The following is a 12,001-nucleotide window of genomic DNA, read 5'->3' on the forward strand; positions in this document are numbered from 1 at the left end:
CTGTTTCAGTTCCAGCCCAGGCTGATAGGATGGAAATCTTTTCTGCTGCTGGCTTTAAGAGCACAATACGGAACAAAGTGTGATCCTGAAAGTGTGCTTCATTTACATATTCCTAAAGCCCAAAACGTGATGCAAATGGGAACTCAATTCAGAGAAAGAAAAAGTTGCTGGTTTTCAATTTCCATTGACCTCTGTTTCACTTCTGTCTCTAAACGGGGAAACTGCAACTTGTTATAACCTTTCTCAATTATAGGCTTAAACTAGATAAAATCAATTACTTACTGAAATTAAAATAGTTGATTCAATTGAACAATTAACTAAATAAGTAAGGAAATACACAGAGTTACACAGACACAGCAGGCAGGCATAATGCCATCGGTACAGCATGTTGAAGTTTGTGATAATGGACAACTGCATCCCCACATATTGTCTGCAGCCAGCTCAGTTCAGCATCATAGAACTGGAGAATGAGCTGCAGATATTCTGGCACCTTAAGGAAGGGAAGAATTACCTGAACACTTTGCATGCTTTCAAGTAGGAGTTTGATATGATTTTAAGGTCTTTATCCTATTCTTTAGTATCAAGGCTATTCTTCCTTCATTTCTGTTCTGCCTACTTCTTTTAAATACAAAAGATCATAAAATATTTAGTGGTCATTTTGCAATGAATCTGTAACAACAATCACATTAAATTTATGTTCAGAGGATGTGGGGATAAAACAGGAACATGGCACTGAGTTGGATGATCAGGCATGATCATACTGAATGATGGGACAGGCTTGAAGGGCTTGAAGGGCTGAATGGCCTACTCATACTTTCTACATTCCTACATCATCTGTATCCCTCAAACTATGACATAGTTCAACGTGTGTGTGTGTGTGAACTGACTTGGCAAAGAGTACTCCAGACACATGCTAAACCATTAAACATGTGGTACATGTACTGTGCATGGGCTTTGTCAGGCAAGTATTGGCACCAGGACATAATTATGGAGTGACCCAGCTCTTTACTTTGATCAATAGGTGAGACGTGTCTGTGAAGTGGATGTGGATGGACAAATTGGTTACTTTGCAGGAGGCCATTCAAGTAAGGAAGTGAAGGAGTGTGGCTGTGATAGGGAACACCACGCCACTCAGAGTGAACACCATTCCTTTCAGTCACTACCGGGCAGTCCAAAACCTGCTTACTACTGGAGGCAAAAGCATCTCTTTGTGGCTGGAGAACAGTCTGGAGTGAGAGAGGATTGGATCCCGTTGTGGCTCTTGAAAGGATCACAAACATCAATAGACTGGGAAGGATGTTAAATTGTAAAGTAGCACTCAAAATTTCTAATCCCAGAATTGTTACTTCAGCTGTGTGCCTATTGACAGAGAGGGGGAAAAAAAAGTGGATTGGAACATGAATGTGTGGCTAAAGGATTGATGTGGGAGGCATTGGTTTCATGTGCCACTGACCAGAAGCACTGGGGGTGAGGGAGAGCTGTTCTGTGGAAATGGGCTCCAGTTAAACTGAGCTCTAACCAGTTCCCTGGTGAAATAAGCAGCTGGAAGATCAGGAAAAGGATAACTTTGAAAGCTGCGAAAGAAGTATGTGGATCAAGGAGGGACAGTGAGAGTAAAAAGTATTAATGACTAAAGTAATTTCACAAAACAATATCAGTAACAGTCCATGCTAAAGGGGCTATATTCAAAATCACAACAACTTAGAGAAGCTACTGGCTCAGAAATGAATAGGTTTAATGTGATTATCGTTACAGATGTGATTGCAAAATGCCCACTAAATATTTTATGAAATTTAGTAATTAAAAGAAGTGGAAAGAGCAGAAATGAAGGAGGAATAGCCCTGATAATAAAGAATAGGATAAAGACTTTAGAGATAAAGAATTTCCGATCAGAAAATCAAGAACCAAATGGTTTTTCTGTGGAGCAAAGAAACAGCAAGGGGCAGAAAATACTGATGCGACTTGTCGTAGTTCTTCAACAGTTGTTGTTGTATCATTCCAGGACCAGCTGACGAGGGGTAAATCAGATCTCTTTCAAACAGCTCAGTCAAACATTTTTCTTTTAGCATTCATCTATGTCAGATTTCAGTTGAAATATAATACTAATCAAAACTAAGCTATCAAATGCAAAGTTTTCTTGAATGAAATAAAGTGGAATTTTATTATTCACTTATTTTGAGAAAAATAATAAAATGTAATATATAACAGATAAACTCAGGTGAAATGTTTTAAAAGAAAACAGTGTCTACCTTTGCAGGAAGTTCTAGAACGCAAAGTTTCAAAAGTACTTACGAGTCCTTATTGTTATAACTGAACCTGAGACCACTGCTATTTAATTAATGTCTGGTATCCTTAGCAGTAGTAAGGATTGCAGAATTCTCAGTTCCTCTGTTTTATCACCAGGACCAGCTTTTGAGTCATTGGAAATGAAACAGGGAGATTGATTTCAGTTCTTGCTGTTACCAATCCATGTTATTTCACTCCCTTTCACAATAACTGTTTTCCTGAAATACACATCACTTGTGTGTTCCCATATCTGGCATCATTGTTCTTTTATATGAATATGATTTTCATTTCAGTATGTGAAACTTCCAGACGTTTGGAAATCAATAGTAGCAAATGAGGTTTCTACATGCATGACTGAGTTTCAATGCCTGATTGAGAAAATGTTTGTTTTAGCTCAGATTGCCTTTGCTTATCACATGTTGAGTTTGGCTGAACTTGATGGCTCATTGTCTTAAGTCCTAAATATTAACATTTAGATGATGCAAGCTGGAAGTTGATGGCCCATATTTTACTACTGTTCTAATATTAGACAGAGTGTAAATCAGGAAAGCGGAGGGTCATACAAGAAAGGGTTAATGCAAAAATGCTGCTGGATTTTAATTCACATATATACTGAGCGACTAAAAGCAAAGGGAATATGTCAGTAGACTAGTAATGGATTTCAGGCAGAATTTTCTTGGTATGCTCAGAGATTTTAGAAAATTGGCCATGGGAACAGAAGGCAATAATTCCGTTTCCTAATGTCACACTAAAGCTTTGCTATGATTTTCGCAGAGCTTTGCAGTTTGGTTGGCTTTCCTAACCTTCATGGTCAGGAATCGATTTTATACTTCTTAACTTGGCATGTTTCTGGAATTATGTTCAAAGGCACAATCTTATTGGGCATAAACAGGAAATTGCACATTCACATATCTAACTTCATATATAAGGCATGAACTTAGCAGGGTAGGTTTCATCCTTGAAGCTCTGATAAGTACAAACTTCTTCAATTTTTCGAGGCGCTTCATAATCAAGATACTTGTTTATGCAAATGCTTATGATGTTTGGAGTGAAGCCCCTAATTGTTGGCCTGCTCATGAGATATCTCAATTGCATGCAGTTGGGCTTGGTGGTGTGTGTATGGAATGAGCTGTCTCAGTAAAAGGTAGAGGCAGGTACAATTATGATACTTAAAAGACATTTAGACAGGAAAGTTTTAGAGGATCATTTGCCGAATGCAGGCAAATGGGACAAGTTCAGTTTAGGATGCCTGGTTGGTGTGGACAAGTTGGACCAAAGGTCCTGTTCCTGCGCTGTGTATCTCTATGATTCTATGTTGTTGTCAAAAGCTTGCAATATTAAGGGTGCAACATAACTTGGTCAACACGGCTTCTCAAGCTTGACAACTCTCACTGGTTGACACCAGGAAATCTGACTGGGGCAGAGTGGAGCTGAACTCGAAAGAAGATCAATTTAAAAGACTATCTTTTATGGTTGTGTCCTTGCCCCATTTGATGAAAAGCTATCAAATGTATATGTTTGAGATGTGATGACGGTCAATGATTCGATGGAGCATGAGCTTTGGACTGTTGCAGAGTATTTTTCTGAATGGTGAGAGTTTGGGAAATAATTTCGTAGATGAACTTGGATGCATTTCAGCAAGAATCATAGAAAGTTGCGTGCAAGTACAGCAAACAGTCAGGAAGGCAAGTGGTGTGTACGTTTATGCTACCAAAAAAAGGCTTTGGAATGTAACATTTAAAGAAGTCTTATTGTAGTTATACATAGGCCAAATGGGCATTGGATGGGTCATATCTGGAATACATTGTGCAGTTTCCAAAATCCCATTGTAGGGATTCTATTCTAAGACCAATAGATTATAGGAGCAGAATTAGGCCATTCAGCCCACTGAGTCCACTCCACTATTTGATCATGGCCGATCATGCCTGGATTGGAACTTTGACAGTCAGAGATTGATTCCAACGTCAGAGAAGTAAGCCCAACACGTTGGTGTGGGAGGTCTGCCTGGTATTTGCACTGATGAGAGCAGGCAGCCCGAGGTCTCCTGGAGATGGGGGCCAAAGTGGTGGAGATCGAACACTTGTAGGGAGTGCAAGCCCTGCAGGGCTAAGCACATAAGAAAGACTGTTGAACTTTTAACTTTAATTCTTTAATTTTCTACTTAATACTAAGTAAGACATTAATGTTTAACTTTTAATTTTGCTTCTTTACTTTTCTATTTGGTACTAAGAGGGACAGTAATGTTAATGTTTCTTTACTGTTATAGTTTGTACTTAAGATTTTGTACCTAGGTACCTTTTTACCTAAGATGGTGCAGGGAATGGCAGCATTGTACACTTTTCACTGTACTCATGTACTTCTATGTTTGAGTACATGAGACAATAAAAATCTAATTCTAATTCTAATATATTTCTCAATCCCATTCTCCAGGCTCCTCCTTGTAATCCTCAAATCTATTAACAATCAACAATCTGTCTATCTCTGTCTTAAGTACGCTCAATGACTTGGCCTCCACAGCCATCTGTGGCAATGAGTTCCAAAGATTCACCACCAACTGGCTGAAAGAATTCCTTATCATCTCAATTATAAAAGGCTATACATCTACTGTGAGGCTGTGTAGTTCTCTTTATTCAATTGTAATGCGTTACACCTGATTCCAACTTCTCCCTCTCAAACTGCAAGTTAAACTTGTCATATTATGTTCACTGCCCCAAGGGGTTCTTTCACCTTAAGCTTCCTAGTCAAGTTTGCCTCACGACACACCATCAAATTCCGAATTAGCTGTTCCTTTGTTGGCTTATACCTCAAGCTGATCCAAAAATAAATCCTGTAGACATTCTGCGAATTCCTTTTCTTGACATCCACTACCAACCTGATTTTCCTAGTCCATTTCGATATTGAAGACCCCCCCAGCCCCCCATGATTATTGTAATAGTGCCTTTCTTAGTTCCGTTTTCTGTCTCCTGTTTTATTTTCTTCCTTACATCCTGATTAGGAGGCCTGTATACAACTCCCATTATTGTCCTCCCTTATCCTTTGCAGCCCCTCCACTCGACCCAGACAGCCTCGATATCACTTCTGGCTATCTATTTAATTTAATTCATTACTAACAATGCAATCCTGCCCCCATGCCCATCTGCCTGTCCTTTCAATAGGGCATGCATCTTTGGATATTTAATTCCCAGCCCTGATGTCCTTGCAGCCATGTCACTAGGAAGCAAATGGTTGGGGCAGAACTGAACAACTTTTATTCTCTGTCTCCTTCTCCAAATACTGTATTTACCTGACATTAGTTGATGCAGATTTCAGGTGATGAAAATTCCCTAACAATAATCTCTTATCACCTTGCTGAGGATTTTAAAAAAAAAGTTCATAGCTTTTCCTTTTCTTTGGTATGTATTGGTTGTTTTTGCTGATTGCTATATTTGTTTTAGAAAATCATTGATAGAGTCAGAGTCATATAGCACTGAAACAGATCCTTCACTCCAACCAGTCCATGCCAACTAAGTTTCCCAAACTAAGTGAGCCCTATTTGCCTATATTTGGCCCACCCACTCTAAACCTTTCCAATTCATGCACCTGTCCAAATATATTTCAAATTTTGTAACTGTACCTGCATCTCCAACATCCTCTGGCAGGCCATTTTACATGTGAACCCGAAATGTGAGCTTGTCCACTTTGTCAGGAGAAATCAAAAGGCAGTATGTCATATGAATGGGGAGAGATTGCAAAACTTTATGTCTCAGAAGGACCAGTGTATCCTAATACCTGAATCGCTAAAAGTGAGTATGCAGGTACAGCAAGTAATGAGTAAGACAATCAAAGTGTTGATACTTCCTGGTGAGGGTAATGAATTATAAAAGCAGGGAAGTGTTGCTACAGAAACATAGTGATATAGAATATAGAAGTAGGAGTTGGCTACTCAGCCCTTCGAGCCTCTTCCACCACTCGATATAATAATGACGGCTCATCCAACTTAATGTCCTGTTCCCATTATCACTCCATACCCTTTGATCTCTTAAATCCAAAGAACTGAGTATAGAAGTTGGGACATTTTGTTGAGGTTGTACAGGATGTTGGTGAGGCCTCTTCTGGGCATAGCTCTGGTTGCCCTGCTACAGGAAGGATATACTAAACTGGAAAGGGTTCAAAAAAGATTTACCAAGATGTTGTGGGAATGGAGAGTTAAAGTTATATGGAGAGGCTGTATAGGCTGGGACTTTTCTCACTGGCATGTAGGAGGTTGATGAGTAACATTACAGAATGTCATAAAATCATAACAGGTGGAGATAAAGTGAATCACAAATGGTCTTTTCCCTAATGTGGTGGAATTCAAAACTATGGGGAATATTTTTAAGGTGAGAAGAGAAAGATTTAAAAAGGACATGAGGGGGAACCTTTTTACACAGCTAGTGTGTGGAATGAACTGCTACAGAAGGTAGTGGTACAGTTAAAACATTTGAAAGACATTTGGATTCCAATGACTCTATAATTTTATATCTATACCTACATCTTTTTTGAAAGTCCTCAATGTTTTGACCTCAACCACTTTCTGTACAGAGAATTCCATAGGCTCACCACAATCTCGAGGTGAAGAAAATTTTCCTCATGTTAGTCCTAAAAGGTCTAACCCATATCCTTCAACTCTGAGCCATGGTTCTGGATTCTCCAATCATTGGTAACATCCTTCCTGTATCTATTCTGTCTGATCCTGTTCGAGGATTACATAATGTTGTAATCTTTTGATCGGTATGTTGCCTCTTTATTCAGTTGTAGTTTGTCAGTTCACGGATGTGAAGTATGAAATATATATGTGTGTAAATGTGGCACGCAAATTATGACTTAAAACCTGTGACACACACCCACATGTGGCGATACATAAAATCAACACTGTATTAACAGTTTTGCAAATTCGATGTATCATACTTATTTCTGGCAGCACACTCCATACATCATATTTTTCCAATTGCAAATTGGCTCAAAGAAACACAGGAGCAAAGAATTAAGCTTGTATGATCGGTCAGGAAAGCCTATCAAGAAGAAAAGGAGCCAATTGAATCAGAACCATCCAAAATATTTCTTTCTCAATAGCTGGAATTTATAATTCCCTATTCATAATGTGCCCAATATAAGAAATCGATGTGTTAAAAAAACTTATTGATAAAATGCTTCAAGATATTCATTCAGAACCTGCAACCAAACTTATTAAATTATCATTCCAATTGGAATGGCTATCAATTACATGAAATATTATTTTTTGAGTTCATATTAAAAAAAGCCGCCTGTTGTTTCACAGAATTCCTTCACTTCCATACTTTTTATTTTAACATTTACATTCTCCCTCATCAACCTAACCTTTGAACCCCTGCAGATTACTTTCCCCCCAGTCTGCCTTCACCTTTCCTTGCACACTATCACATTCTCTCTTTGTTTGTTTGCCTCTAGTCCATGCTGTCCTTCCATTCCTCTCATTCTTTCTCATTGTCTCTTGGCTATGTCCCAATGTTCAATGTGCCAGCACCTTTTAACCTGATCATGAGTGGATGTTCTAGTTTTCAGTCTGTATAAATCTGTTCTTGCTGTTGCAAATTACCAGATTGAAAGCAGCAGTCTTCCACCTCTCAGAGGCACTTGTTGGACACAAATATTAACTCTGGGTGAAACTTAATCTCTGCTGGGTGGAGTTTGATGACAGGCCGCAGTTTATAAGGCAATAGAGTGAAGGCTCAGGACCATCCACTTTCCTCCTTCTGCCCGAGTTATGCAGTTTCTGGTCTATTTAAGGGCTCTCCCATCACCACTAGTATTCACCCAGTTAAAAACGCACCATACAAGAATTCTGAATAGCAAATCTTCATCGATTTACTGCTGAGTTTCAAGGGGGTGGTTCCCCACTTCAAAGGCACTCAGTGCCTGGTCACTGGCCTAGTGGCATTATCGCTAGACTGTTAATCCAGAGACCCAGGTAATGATCTGGGGACACGAGTTTGAATCCCACCATGGCAAATGGTGTACTTTGAACTCAGCAAAATCTAGAATTAAGAGTCTAATGGTAACCGTGAATCCATTGTCGATTATTCGAAAAACCCATCTGGTTCCCTTTAGGGATGAAAACTGCCACCCTTACTTGGTCTGGCCTACACGTGACTCCAGACCCATAGCAATGTGGTTGATTCTTAACTGGCCTCTGGGCAATTAGAGATGGACAATAAATGCTGGCTTGGCTAGCGGCACCCTCTTCCTTTGAATGAATTGAAACAGAACCTCATCAAGGTTCCCTGTGACCCCCACCCTCTGGTACTCCTCCAGTGCCCAAAGCCTTCAGCAGTCTTGGTCTCAGCTGGGAATATTATCAGCATTGGCCACCATTCTGCAGTGGTGCTGCTGAGCAATGCCGATTAACTAGTCTTTGGTTTTTATGGTAGCTATCAGCAGGTGGGATCTTTGCCTCTGGGTCCCTATATCCTTTGGAAGGTCCATCACTGCCCATTTAGTTCTGTGATTGGCAGTAATATGGCAGGTCTTCACAAAAACAGTTGACATGGGACTCTTACCAGTTTGTAAGCTGGTACGTCTCCAACATGAAACCCAGACCCTGTGTATACTTTAGTTGAAGTTGTAAATTGGAGGGCCAACTTTGAGGGTATTGGGCAAGAACTTTCAAAGTTTATTGGGGGCAGATGTTTGCAGGTAAAGGGACATCTAGAAAATGGGAAGCCAAAAATGAGAGAACAAGAGTCCAGAGACAGTATGTTCCTGTTAGGGTGAAGGGCAGGCTGGTAGGTGTGGGGAATGCTGGATGACTGGAGAAATTAAGGTTTTAGTTAAGAAAAAAATGTAAAGCATATGCCAGGTATAGACAGATTAGTGAATCCTTAGAAGAGTATGAAGGCAGTAGGAGTACATTTAAGAGGAAAGTCAGGAGGGCAAATACGCGACATGAAATGGCTTTGGCAAATAGGGTTAAGGAGTGTAAAGGGATTATATAAATACATTAAGGACAAAAGGATATCTAGGGAAAGAAAAGGCCCCTTAAAGGCAGCCTCTGTGTGAAGCCAGAAGAGATGGGGGAGATACTAAACTAGTATTTTGCATCAGTGTTTACTGTGGAGAAGGACATGAAAGATATAGAATGTAGGGAAATAGATGGTGACATCCTGAAAAATATCCATATTACAGAGGAGGAGGTGTTGGATGTCTTAAAGGTGGATAAATCCCCAGGATCTGATCAGGTCTAGCCTAGAACTCGGTGGGAAGCTTGGGAAGTTATTCTTGGGCCCCTTGCTGAGATATTTGTATCATCGATAGTCACGGATGAGGTGCAAGAAGATTGGAGGTTAGCTAATGTGGTGCCACTATTTTAGAAAGGTGTTAAGGAAAAGCCAGGGAACTATAGACCGGTGAGCCAGACATCGGTGGTGGGCAGGTTGTTGGAAGGAATCCTGAGGGACAGGATGTACATATATTTGGAAAGGCAAGGACTGATTAAAAATAGTCAACATGGGTTTGAGCATGGGAAATCACGTCTCACTAACCTGCTTGAGTTTTTTTGAAGAACTAATGAAGGGGTTTGATGAGAGCAGAGTGGTGGACGTGATCTATGTGGACTTCAGTAAAGCATTCGATGAGGTTTCTCATGGTAGACTGGTTTGCAAGGTTGGATCTCATGGAATACAGGGAGAACTAGTAGCCATTTGGATGCAGAACTAGCTCCAAGGTAGAAAACAGAGGGTGGTGGTGGAGGGTTGTTTTTTCAGACTGGAGGTCTGTGACCAGTAGTGTGCCACAAGGATCAGTGCTGGGTCCACTGCTTTTTGTCATTTATATAAATGATTTGATTGTGAATAATAGGAGGTATAATTAGTAAGTTTGCAGATGACACCAAAATTGGAGGTGTAGTGGACAGTGAAGAGGGTTACCTCAGATTACAACAGGATCTTGATCAGATGGGCAAATGAGCTGAGAAGTGGCAGATGGAGTTTAATTTAGATTTATGTGAAGTGCTGCATTTTGAAAAGGCAAATCAGGGCAGGACTTATACACTTAATGGCAAGGTCCTAGGGATGTCGCTGAATAAAGAGACCTTAGAGTGCAAGTTCATAGTTCCTTGAAAGTGGAGTCGCAGGTAGATAGGATAGTGAAGAAGGCGTTTGGTATGCTTTCCTTTATTGGTCAGAGCACTGAGTGCAGAAGTTGGATGGCCATGTTGCAGCTGTACAGGACATTGGTTAGGCCACTTTTGGAATATTGTTTAGATTAGATTACTTACAGGGCGAAACAGGCCCTTCAGCCCAACAAGTCCACACTGACCCGCCGAAGTGCAACCCACCCATACCCCTACATTTACCCTTTATCTAACACTGCGGGCAATTTAGCATGGCCAATTCACCTGACCTGCACATCTTTGGACTGTGGGAGGAAACCCACGCAGACACGGGGAGAATGTGCAAACTCCACACAGTCAGTCGCCTGAGGCAGGAATTGAACCCGGGTCTCTGGCACTGTGAGGCAGCAGTGCTAACTACTGTGCCACCCACAATCATATGCAATTCTAGTCTCCCTCTTATAGGAAAGGTGTTATGAAACTTGAAAGGATTCAGAAAAGATTTACAAGGATGTTGCCAGGATTGGAGAATTTGAGCTATAGGGAGAGACTGAATATGTTGAGGCTGTTTTCCCTGGAGAATTGGAAGCTGAGGGATCATCTTATAGAGGTTTATAATCTCATGAGGGCATGGATAAATACACAAGGTCTTTTCCCTGGGATGGGGGAGTCCAGATCTAGAGGTCATAGGTTGAGGGTGAGAGGGGAAAAATTTAAAAGGGACCTAAGGGACAACCTTTTCACACAGAGGGTGGTGCATGTATGGAATGAGCTACCAGAGGAACTGGTGAAGGTTGGTACAATTGCAGCATTTAAAAGGCATCTGGATGGGTTTATGAATAGGAAGGGTTTAAGGGAACATTGTCCAAATGGGACTAGATTAGATAAGGATATCTGGTCAAGCTGGACAAGTTGGACTGAAGGGTTTGTTTCCGTGTTGTACATTTCTATCACTCTCTGACTCTTGTCAAAATAATTGCCAGAATTTGCTGAGAAAAAATAATGGTGTATGAACTGTACATGCAAATAAGCCAATGGTGAAAAAGATACACCCTATCCATTGCAAATTGCCCCAATTTGTTGGATGATTTGCAACATTTCAGCATGAGTTTTACGAAAACTGCATCTCACCCTTAATGTCTCCGTAATTTTCATGAGGTTTCAGCATTTGCAGATTAATTGCCCACTAACATGCTGCAAAAACTTAATCAAAAATTATTGATAATAATAGTCCCTTTAAATAAAGTGAAATATTCCAAGATGCTTTACAGGAGCTGACAGCAAGCTCTGAGAGGAGACTTTAAACTGCATGATCAAAGGTACCGTCGAAGAAGTAGGTTTTAAGCAGAATTTGAAGTACATCCATAATTAACAGTGTAAGTATTCTCTCCTGGCATTCCTTGTTAATCTTACCAGGAAAGTATACAATTAGAAATGTGACTTTCATGGACTTATGTACTTTTTATTTTATTTCATTTGTGTGATGCAGGCATTGCTGGCTGGCAAACATTTATTACCCATCTCTAGTTGACTTCGAGAAGGTGGTGGTGAGCTGTTATTTGAAGTTGAAGATCTAACATTTGTCAATCTTTAAAGAAAAGGCCTGCTTAC

At 40.3% G+C, this 12,001-nt stretch overlaps 1 protein-coding gene across 1 annotated transcript in view; it reads left to right on the top strand.

Annotated features, from left to right (window-relative positions):
- The first annotated feature begins 385 nt into the window (after positions 1 to 385).
- The window catches only part of LOC132818217 (latent-transforming growth factor beta-binding protein 2-like), a 437,178-nt gene continuing 425,562 nt past the window's right edge, over positions 386 to 12,001 (top strand). Inside the window, exon 1 of the mRNA XM_060828998.1 lies at positions 386 to 534. Within this exon, the coding sequence (XP_060684981.1) occupies positions 386 to 534 (149 nt within the window). The remainder of the gene's footprint in view (positions 535 to 12,001) is intronic.

Source organism: Hemiscyllium ocellatum, chromosome 8, assembly GCF_020745735.1.
Source record: "Hemiscyllium ocellatum isolate sHemOce1 chromosome 8, sHemOce1.pat.X.cur, whole genome shotgun sequence".
NCBI lineage: Eukaryota > Metazoa > Chordata > Chondrichthyes > Orectolobiformes > Hemiscylliidae > Hemiscyllium > Hemiscyllium ocellatum.